The sequence below is a fragment of the Morone saxatilis genome, unplaced genomic scaffold, assembly GCF_004916995.1.
Source record: "Morone saxatilis isolate NCDOM2014 unplaced genomic scaffold, NCSU_SB_2.0 Contig11, whole genome shotgun sequence".
NCBI classification, from domain to species: Eukaryota; Metazoa; Chordata; class Actinopteri; family Moronidae; genus Morone; species Morone saxatilis.
The window spans coordinates 1931161-1942891 of record NW_023339663.1 but is presented as its reverse complement, the minus strand read 5'-3'; the positions used below and the strand labels follow the sequence as shown (position 1 = coordinate 1942891).

The 11731-nt window shown below is 34.9% G+C and overlaps 1 protein-coding gene and 1 long non-coding RNA gene across 2 annotated transcripts in view; one reads left to right on the top strand and one right to left on the bottom strand.

Moving 5' to 3' along the window:
• The window catches only part of LOC118343383 (tetraspanin-18-like), a gene marked incomplete in the record, with an annotated part of 37269 nt that extends 30219 nt beyond the window's left edge, over positions 1-7050 (top strand). The window contains 5 exon segments of the mRNA XM_035682179.1: positions 1576-1650; positions 2657-2755; positions 2863-3030; positions 3848-3931; positions 5068-7050. Of these exon segments, the coding sequence (XP_035538072.1) occupies positions 1576-1650; positions 2657-2755; positions 2863-3030; positions 3848-3931; positions 5068-5115 (474 nt within the window).
• Positions 7051-10012: 2962 nt separating this feature from the next.
• On the bottom strand, positions 10013-10491 carry LOC118321134. The gene is made up of 2 exons (XR_004796394.1): positions 10442-10491; positions 10013-10206 (listed from the first exon to the last, which is right to left on the bottom strand). It is a non-coding gene; the product is annotated as an uncharacterized LOC118321134 (long non-coding RNA).
• Between the last annotated feature and the right edge of the window lie 1240 nt (positions 10492-11731).

Sequence of the window (11731 nt, the reverse complement as noted above, 5' to 3'; positions counted from 1 at the left end):
GAACACAACTACATATAGAACATATAGCCAGAGTTTATACTGTAATATTAAGTCAATGAACTCATTAATGGGTCAATAATTCTAATCCAATAATATGAAATATAATATGTCGAGCTGTGTGAAGTGATGGATAAGACGCTGTGATGATGGATGAAATTAATTAAACATTAACAGAGTGAATCATCAGCTTGTTAAAGGAGAAATGTTCTTCTGATGTTGATCCGTTTCATGTTGTTATTGATCGACTCTCAGAGAGCGAGAGCGCCGTGTAAGAACCTCTGGAGTGACGCAATCGACTTCTAATTAATTAATTAGATCAGTTTCAGCTCGAGGAGTCCACACTGAATCACAATGAGAGCAGAGATACTGGAATCTGGTAGAAAAATACTGAATTCATTGTTTAATGTTTAATGTTTGTATCATGTTAATGACTCAAACCTAATGTACTGTAAAACCGGACAACTTCATTTAATTAAAAATAGTTGAAACTGAATTATTTACCAACATTGTTGATTAAGCAGAGTTTTGACACTTTTAAAAGCAAACTCAAGACTTTTTATTCTGACTTTTAATTGATTTTTATTTACTTTTTTATTTGTCTATTTATTATTATTATTATTATTATTGTTATTATTATTATTATTATTTATCTGTTTTTATATGTCCTTTTTCTATTTACATATTTTAATCTTTTTTCTTTGCATTACTCATTTATTTATTTATTTATTTATAGTTTTAGTATCTGACTGAGTTTTATTTAGTAAATCTTTCTTATTCTTCATTTAAATCTTTTTTTAATTCTGCCTTCAGTGTTTTTCCTCAACTCGTGTTTTAATTTAGTTTATTTGTATTTTTTTGTATAAAAAGTGCTAAAAATACAAATAAAGTCTGATTGATTGATTCACTTAATTTTCTAATCTTTATTTGTCCTGTGAAAACAAAATACCTTTTAAAAACACTAAATCAGGAATGTTTTTAAACTGAGTTAGTTACTTAAAATGTTCCAATTTTGCGGTTTTAGTTAAAATAATTTATATCGTATTACACATGAACAACAAACATAAACCTTCCACAAATAACACAATAAATATTTTTTAATAGAAATACAAACATATGAACATCCAAACAAACACATCTGCCTCCATTAGTGCCAACAACTGTGTATTTAAACTATAAAGAATAATAATATAGGAATTTATCATATTTATTTATTTATCATATGTTAATTATCTCTTTAACCCTTTAATGCAAAAACATCCTCAAGAATCTAAATCAGTCTGTTATTGTTCGTCTTACATCAGATTAATTTAATAAAATCCTCCATTACATCCTGTTTGTTATGTAAAACCAGAGTGAAACAATACAAGTCTGCCACCTAGAGGAGGTGAATGTAACAGTCAGCATAAAACTACATTCATCTTTTATTTCAACAGACAGGTTATTATTATTATATTATATATTTATTATTATAACTCCTTTATTTATTGTCTATTGTGTTTAGAGCAGTTTTTAACAACAATGGCGACATGTCCATAAGTTCTCTGTAACGCTGTGACTTCTGTCGTCCTTCCTCAGTTCTTCATGCTCATCCTCTTCATCTTCCTGGCGGAGCTGGCAGCCGCCATCCTGGCCTTCCTCTTCAGGGAGCACGTGAGTACAGTTTCTGGACCCGTTCCCCTCGTCAGACCTTACAGACAGTAAAATAAATAATGTAACTGTCAGTCTGCCTCAGCACAAACAGACCTGTGATATAAACATTATTGTACAGCTCTCAGTGCAGTTTCAGTGTCTGTATAACTTCATACGGTTGAATTCACAGTGAATGGCTGTTTGTCGCTCCTCCAGTGTTTGACTCTGTGTGTGAACGGTTGTGAGGGAGGCACATTAATGTTTGATGAGTGTTTTATTATTTTATTTGGGGCAGTTAATATCCTGCAGGTCAGGAACTACAGAGACAAACTGTACGTTTAATGTAATAAGTTCACTAACCGTTTAAGTTTATTAACCAAAACAATTTAAACCTATAAAATATTAACTGTAACTTAAGTATCTGTTGACTTTGGTAAATTAGTAAGTATATAATGCAGCATTTCTCCAAACGTGTTTGAAATATGTGAACAGAATTTATCTGAATAAAGTCACTTAAATACATCTTCTTTATACAAATGTTATCACTGAAGTTGAATTTACTCCACTAATAGATACATTATCACATTTCCTGTCAACAGCTGACTGATATGATAAAAAGAATTATCTAATTGTTAATGCTGTAATTAAGTTGTCAGCAACAGTTTTTTGTTTTCTATGTGACTAACATTACATTTTGAATGCGTAATTGTTTATATGATGATTTAAAAATGGAAAAATATTTAAAAATCCATGGCATTATAACACAGTGGTGCTTATGTTTAAATAATCATATAAAGACAACTTAAAGAAAGTGAGTACATGGAACAAACTGCAATTAAAATACTTAAAATACTGCACAAACGTACTTATATTTATTATGTTATTACTTCAACAGTTCAGCTTTAATTGACGGATGGAGTGACTCCACATTTATCTTCACTAACTTCTGTTATGAAGCTGTTATTTTTTTTACAGTGTGGATTCTTCGTCACACTGAGAACTGAACTGTGTTTGTGTCTGTGTTCAGTTAACCAGAGAGTATTTCAGCAGGGAGCTGAAGCGCCACTACCAAGGTCACAACAACACCGACGTCTTCACATCCACATGGAACGCCATCATGACCACGGTGAATCCTCCTCCTCCTCCTCCTCCTCCTCCTCCTCTGTTTCCAACCTTGTAATCAACGCAGTGACAACAATGTGCTGTTCCCTCTCTTCGTGTTTCTCCGTACAGTTCGACTGCTGCGGCGTGAGCGGCCCTGAGGACTTCGAGGAGAGCCTCTTCAGGCTCCTCAGCCCCAGTAAGATGGTCCCTGAGGCCTGTTGCCAGAGGAACGGTTACCCAGGAGACGTCAGCGTGGAGCAGTGCGTGAGCGGCAGCGTGGCCTTCAGGCACAACAAGGTTGTTAGACTCAAACACGTGTTAATGTCACACCTCAAAACTCCTGAAAGCTCAGCGGGGGAATTTAAAAACAATCCTGAAATACAAAAATAATCAATGCATAATGGTACGCATAGATCAGTGGTTCCCAACCTTTTTCTATCACTCAAAATGAAAATAAAGGGGTCACATTTTATGGATATTTCATTATAGTCAATAAATAACTAACAGTAGAGAACCAGCAGTTTATTCATTTTTACGCGGGTTATTTCCTGTGAATATTGCATCAAAAATTAGTTTTCCTTATATTTTTAGGTTCAATACAAATCTTTGTCTGTATCTTTCTAATTTTAACAGTTAAAAAGCTTCTTTTTGACAAATTCAGTGTTGGGAACCACTGCCACAGAATCATAACAGTAAACAGCACAACAGCACGTAAGAATACAATTTAAACCAGGAGCAATACAACAATACAACAAAAAACAAGATTAAGGTAATTAAAACCAGTAATAACTGCAGCGATCTTATTCTTCATGAGTGTTGGAGCTAAAACAGTAAATTCATCGTCATCCTTTGATTTGAGACTGTGGGAAAAAATTTGTTGTTTTTTTTATGTACCTTCTAATGTTTATTAATTTTATCTCATAAATATCATTATTTATTATTAACTGCCTCTCTGACATGAAGGCCATCTCTGTACACGTGGTTTCATAATTCAACAGAACTTTTTGTAAATAAGTTCATTTAAAAACAGTTTCCTGCTTTGCTGAATACAAACTGAAAACTAATTTATTAATTAATGACCTGAGAATAAATAATCTTTGTTTTCTTCATGCAGGGCTGTTACTCTGCGATGGTGGATTACTTTGAGACGTACATTTACACAGCCGGAGCTCTAGCCATCGTGGTGCTGACTATCGAGGTACGAACTGTGTTTGATTATTATAATGAATCATTTATTGCTTCTTTCGTACAAAGGATGTTTCTGTTTCTGTGCCGAGGTTAGAAGACTGTGTGTCACCTAACAGGTTAGTTCTTAAGATGACTAAAGAGTAGTAAAGTAGAGCTTCGTATGAGAGTCGCAACGCCTTCTTGATTTTAAGGTGTGCTACAAAGAACTTAAAAAATGTATACAGCAGGTGTAAATCTTAAGATTTCATTAAAGAAAGAAAGAAAACTAAATGAAACTGTTAATTTTAAAGTCTAGATTACACTGTAAAAAGTTTATTTAACTAAAAAAAATGTTGAAACTTCAATTTGAAGTAAAACTAACAAAATTTTGTAAGTAAAAATGTAATTCTTGATTCTTGAAGTAGCTTCAGAAATTTTATGACTTAATTTTGAATTTTTGTATTGTGAAAAAAATTAGTAATTAGTACTTAATCGAGAATGTTTTTTAACTTACAAAATTGAGTTTGTGTAACTTAAAATCTTCTATGTAAACCATTTCAACAGTTAAAATAACTAACTAAAATCACATTACAGTTTATTATCATTTAATATCTAAACTTTGATGAGCTGAACACTTATAAACGTATTAAAACAATTCAAATATCAGGGAGAAGAAAACACTGAATTGGTTAAAAAAGCACCCTGTTAAATCTTTATGATTGTTAAAAATAAAGAAAAACATAATACAGACAGAAGATTGTATAAAAGTTTCTAAAAATATCAGAATATTAACAGGAAATAATCTAAAAGAATGCCCCAAAATTCATCCAAATCGCTCGTTTTACACAAACTTCCTGCAGTTATTGTGTTCACTGTTTGGGTTCTTTGTTTAGTTTATCAGCTGTTATTGTATTTGTTGAATATAATCAGGGTCGTCAATGATTGATATCGGCTCCTGTAAGGAAAAAAGGTTGTTAATTAGCAGCGTGTGACCAAACATTACACATTACAGTCCATTCAGTCTGTTACAACTCATTGTGGCATCAACGTAACTCTTATTTTAAGACAGAAAAGTTACATAATGGGACTTTAGAATCAACCTTTAACCTGTAACATCATTTATAATATATATAAGTTTTCTTCCTTCTTCTGTCTGTGTGTCTGCAGCTCTTCGCCATGGTGTTCGCCATGTGTTTATTCAGAGGGATCCAGTAAACGCGGCGTCCACGCGCATCATCACCAGCCGGCAGGAAGGCACAAGCAGGAGCAAAACAAAACTGTAAAATATGAAATGTATTTGTACAGTGATAGTTTACGTGTCTCATTGGTTTTTCGTGACATCATTTTGTACTTCACAGCAGCAGCAGGCGTTCGAGGTACTTTGCTTTGGGCACAATAGACGCACACGGGAGGGTTTTAAACACTGAGTGCAAACTGATTTAGTCACTTCAGTCCAGGACCAGGAAGCCGGAAACACACACCACACGACTCACAGCCGGATTAAAACCTCGACTTGACGATCAGGATCCTGGAGAGTGAGCAGTTCAGGGACAATCAGCGCATATTATCTCGCAGTCAGGATTATATGAGAGATGTCTGGTTCTTTCACAGCTGCAGCTTCATGTAGTCGGTCGGCAACGGAAGTCAGAACACGTTGGGCAAGTTTTATTTTTATGGTTATAACATAAAACATGAATTAATGTATGTAATGTTAGTGCATCTGCCAACAGTGTGTCATTCGAGAAGAGTCGTTCTGTGACACAAATAAAGTGTGAAAACAAGTAAAAGTCCTGCATTCAGAATCTGAACAAACCCAGAGGAAGCTGCTGGAGCTCAGCGGTGGAAGAAGTGTTGTACAGTATTAACATCAGACAGGCTCTGGGTTGAATGTTTTATATTCATTTTATAATAATTTTAAAAACAGAAGCCCAAGAGGTCAGAATTGGGACATAATTACATTTAACCTTTGACTCTGACCATATTGAAAACTTAGCCGTGAGCAGGTACTCAGTAGAAGATGGAAGCGCCTGTTTAGTGGCTAAAAAATCGAATATAAATAAATCAGAATATTATAACTTACAATCAGAGGCCGCTGATGCACCAGGTTAGAAGTACATCAATCAGTTCAGGAGCAAACACACAATCCATGTCTCCTCTCGTTTGCTCCTGTACATCCCTTCGTGGTGCCTTCACTGACACAGCGGCTACTTAATCCTTCACGTAACGAGTGCTCGGTCTGGTGCTTACTCCCCCGAATAATAATAATCAAAATAATGAAATATAACTGATTCATGATGAAAACTTAGAGTGAAGGTACAGAATAAACAGCAGAGGTTGATGATGACGATGAATTGGATGAAATAAGAAAAATAAGATTTACGTCTTTAGTATCTAAATCTGTCAGACAAATGTAGTAAAAAATACAATATTTCCCTATTTTAGAAGTATAAAGTAGAATAAAATAGAAATACTCAAGTAAAGTACTTTAAAATGCTACTTAAGTACTTGAGTAAATAAACTTTCCACCGCTGTTACAACAAAATAAAACCTGTCAAACCTCAGCAAATCAACGTTTTATTAACATATTTAAGCTCTAAATTCATTCACATTAACACATTATGATAATGAACTCTATTAAAGTTACCTGAATGTGACTCGTAGGACGAGAACTGAACCGCTGACTGTTTTTATTTGTGGCGTGAGGCTCATTGTGAACGCCACGAATCATAAATCATTAATTAAATATAATTCAGAGCCTCTTCACAACGTTATTTAAAAGAACACGTTTGTTTACAAGAGTCTGTACAGTGTGAAGAGTATTCAGTTGGAGCACCTGTAATTAAATGCATCTTGAATGTGTGTGTGTAAATATGCCGGTGATCAGTGTGTGTTTCCCTCTTTGTGCAGTGTGATAATGTTCTTTTGTTCTTTTGTCAATAGTTATAAAAACTGAAATTTAGCAAAAAAATATTTTTTTTTGTGTTTTGAAAACTACTTGATTTGTATATATGGCACTGATTGATATTATTGATTGATTGATATTAAACTGATTTACGTGATTTTAGTGGTGTGACGTTTAATTTAGGCTTCATTTATACATGCATTAAAAAATGTTTTTTATCCTCATGTTACAGGTGAGTTTATAAAATAAATCACATGCAGAATAAAAGTTGTGGTTTTCAACCTGTTTTCTTAAAATGAAGCAAAATCTACACAAAACAAAGAGAAATTTTATCTTCTAATGCTGTATTTGGATTATTTTTGGGGGCCTGAAGACGTGAAAGTAGCTTAAAAAAAGCAATAATTAGAAAAATTCTAACTAATTTGGTGAAATATATCCGCTGTGTATATTTATTAGCTACATCCGACTAAAGCTAGTGCAGTCTGTACTGAGAGGTGTTTCTGTTTGTATAAAGAGGACTGACACCAATGCACTGTAATGTAGTAAAGTTGTGTAAATTGAAAACGTTTTTTTATTAAGTAGCTTTTACTAGTAAATTTAAGTAACTCTAACTTAGTTACAGAAAAAAAAATCCTGATTAAGAACTTTTTACTGGCTTTTTTATTTTCATAATACAAATAAAAGGTCAGTGTCACTTAAAATGACTAAACTACTTGTTTACTACTCAAGAATGTTTTTTTACTTAGAAAATGAAGTTTGTTTTACTTGAATTTACTTATCTGATTTTAATGCAATAACTGTTTAGTGTTGGATTACATCAAAACAATTTAAGTAGCAGAAACTCAATTGTGTAAGTTGAAAAATATCCTTGATTTGGAGCTTTTGTAATTTTAAATGACATTTACTTAGTCTTTGTTTGTACTGTAAAAACAAAATAAACAGTAAAAAGTAATTAATCAGGATTTGAGACAAATTTGAGTTTTTGTGACTTAAAATGTTCGATGTAATCTGTTTAAACTATTTCTTTGAGTTCAAATAACTATGGACTAAGGACGTATTTTACTTTGGTTGCAGTTTCTCTCATTGTTCTCGGTAAATAATGAACCAATATCAAAGCTGCTAACACACAAACACACTGAAACATACAAGTTAATCATATCCGTCTTTCTATGGTTGCATTTTGTTCTTTTATTCTGAAAGTTCTGGCTAGAGGCTGACCTTTCCTGTGCCTGCCTGTCATTGGATAACTGGAAATGATTCAGCCATCTTGGTGGTGTATTTAAGGGGTTATTTCTGTAAAGTCATTCTGTAAAACACCCTGATGACTCCTCAAATACTGCACACGTCTCAGATGGGATCATATAACAGGAGTCTTGTGATGGTAACCACAGATTCCTGCTTGTAAACTGATATAAGTGTGAAAACAGAAGTGATAGCAGGCAGCAGTCTCTGCTGAACGTTGTGCTGCAGGTTCTTTATATTGTTCATAATAATAATAATAATAATAATATATGTGAGTATTTGAAGCTGTGGAGTTAATCAGTCACCAAATGTGGAGAACACCTCTGGAACAGACTTTGTACTTTGGACTCGTTCTGTCACATTTGGTTGGCGAAGGTAAGTTTGATACCTGAATCAGGTTTAACACGGAGAAAGTGTTTTTTATTATTTAAATATGTTCTTATTTATTAGATTTCACACACTGCTGGTATTGAAGGTCTGATCTGAAGAATGAAGGGAGATTTTTCTTGGTGGTTTTCTGCACAGTCAGGGTTCAACTTCCTGTTTCACCATTTTGTTATTTTATTAAAACAACCACAAACCAAAAATAACATTCGGGTAGAAAAGACGGAAAAAACGTATCCTCCAGGAAACAATTCTTCAGAAATATATCCATTTATAGTCTATTGGCACACTGAACGCCTTCCTAGAGGTAGTACGTTTTAAGATTGATTCTCTGGAGGAAGCCGCTGGTTTCAATATTAACTTCAGCACAGACTGAAAATCAGAGACTTTAAAGCTCGTTTGAGAAAATTCTTCCATCACAGAGAAGATTGTGTCTCCTGTTTCCTCTCATCAGAGATACAAACAGGGACAGTCTGTGTGGTGCATTTAATGACCGTCAAATGAAAAGCAGTAAATGAGTACTAAATAAAAATAATACTATCGAAAATAAAATCCAACAGAGGTAAAACACATTTACTTAGAGTCCAGGTAAAATCCAAAAATGTAATTTAGGTTCTTTAAGATCAGTTATATTGTTTCACTATTTAACAATGTACGACAAAAACATTCACAAAACCTTGTATTTAACATCAGAATCCAATCATTGTGTCTTCCTGTAAAACAAAATGTGACACGTGCTTACGTCAGCATGAACTAACTGATTTCAACCAATAATATCCTGACATTCACCCGGGCAAAAAACAAACAAACACAGTCTACAAACACAGTATCTGCACCACTTATACAGTCAATGATCTGCACATTTTGTAAAAAGGTTTAAGTTTTGGAGTGGAAGTGAAGAAGTGTGGCTGAAAATCTTGATTCATATTTTATACCTTTAAATATGCATATGTTAAAGTTAAATTAAAGATAAATTAACTTGATTTTAATTGAATAAGTTATTTTAACACATTTTTTTTTAAACGGATTACATCAAAAGTTTAAGTAACACAAACTCAAAAGTTTAAAAAACATTCTTGATGAAGCAGCTTTTTATTTGGTAATTTTGAGTGACATTAACTTGTAAGTTAAAGAAACATTCCTCATTAAGTTCCTTTTTACTTTTGTTTTCACAACACAAATAAAAAGTACAAAATTAAGTCAGTGTCACTTAAATTTACTAAACTACTTGATCAAGATTGTTTTTTTAACTAAACAATTAAGTCACTTAAAATCTTTCGATATAATCAGTTTCAACAGTTTTTTTTGTTAAATTACTTATCTGGTTTTAAGTGTATTAAACATATAAATACAATGTGTATTAATAAATCAATATAATATAATAATATTAATAAATCAATATCATATAATTATATTAATCAATTCAATATATATAATCAATCAATATATATTAAAAACAATCGTAATGTTTCTTTTTGTTCTGCTTTGAAATCAGTAAAAGGTCACTTTTAATGATATCTTGTGTACAGAAATACCACACACACACACACACAACACACACACACATATATCCAACACACCAGAGACCATCACAGGTTTTATTTAGAGCTCTTGTTACAGGACGAGTGGATTTACAGTTATTTGTTTTAAAGCTAACTGAAGCGTGTGTTCACTGAATAAAGACTGAATATGTTTATTGATTGTTTATTGATTGATCGTTTCCTACATGCAAACAAATAATTCCAAAGAGTGGAGAAGAATGAGAGTCCAGGTGGGATCTGTAAAAGACAAAGACACCACATTAATCATCTATTTTATCTTTTATTAATTAGAATCAAATGTTGAGATATTCGGCCTACTCTATATGTTTTTAACATTTTCAAGCACGCCTTAAATCAAGAAGGCCTTGCGACCCCATATGAAGCTGTGGCGACCCCTAGTGGAGGCCGAGCCCTAAGGTTGGGAACCCCACTGATACAGAGACTGAAGCCTTTATTTGTGGTAAAAACATACCCGACTGTTTCCATCCGCTGTTCGGTGCCTGAGGTGACAGAATCTAAAGAAACAAACACATCCAAGTTACCTCTCAGTGTCTCACTCACCTGTCTCACCCACGCTGTCTCACCCACCTGTCTCACTCACCTGTCTCACTCACCCTGTCTCACTAACCTGTCTCACTCACCTGTCTCACTCACCCTGTTTCTCCACTCACCTTCTCACTCACTCTGTCTCACTCACCCTGTCCTCACTCACCTGTCTCACTCACCCTGTCTCACTCACCTGTCTCACCCACCCTGTCCTCACTCACCTGACATCCTGGCCAGCTCGACGCTGGAGTCGGAGACTCGTGCCGTTTGCTCACAAGAACAAACTGTGAGCCCCGTAGTCGTCCATCTTGACGTGCTGGGATGGTCAGGGTGATGGCGCCGGGCTGTAGCGATGGCGTAGCCCTCGCTGCAGTTCCTGGAAAGCTTTATGTTTAATGTAGTGACACAGCAGCTCGTTGTTCGGGCTCCTCCCACTGGACGGACAGCTGGGACACATGTGCGTCGTCCTCATAGTGGTACGAACACGGCAAAGAGACCCGCTGACCAGGCTGACAGAGAACTTTCACAACACTGCCTGGAGACAGAAGCGCTCGCCGTTTAGAGACCGCTTAGAGACCGTTAGATACCGTTAGAAACAGTTAGAGACTGTTAGAGACCAATGGAGACTGTTAAAGACCTAAGAGACTGTTAGAAACCGTAGAGACGCTAGAGACTGTTAGAGACAGTTAGAGACTGTTAGAGACCAATGGAGACTGTTAAAGACCGTAAGAGACTGTTAGAGACGCTAGGAGACCGTTAGAATACCGTTAGAAACAGTTAGAGACTGTTAGAGACCAATGGAGACTGTTAAAGACCGTAAGAGACTGTTTAGAGACCGTTAGAGACCGTTAGGAGACCGATGGAGACTGTTAGAGACAGAGACAGTTAGAGACGTTAGACCGTTAGAGACAGTTAGAGACCGTTAGAGAGTTTTACTGCTGAATCAAAAATCAGAGAACTGTTTGCTTCCACGTGGAAGGATAAACCGTATCTGATGCTGACGGAGGACAGACACAGAGCAGCCGGAGGACGTCAGAGGGGAAAACCAGACAATATTTCTCCATAAAAATATGATCCAGTTTCACCCTGAATCACTGATAAAGTTGTGTTTGTACAGTAATCAGTGAGCTTCCGCTAGCTAGCCATGCTTTAGCTAGCTAGCTAACTAATGAATCTTCGCCTGTGGTCTAAAGATGAAGGTTGATTGACGGTGAAT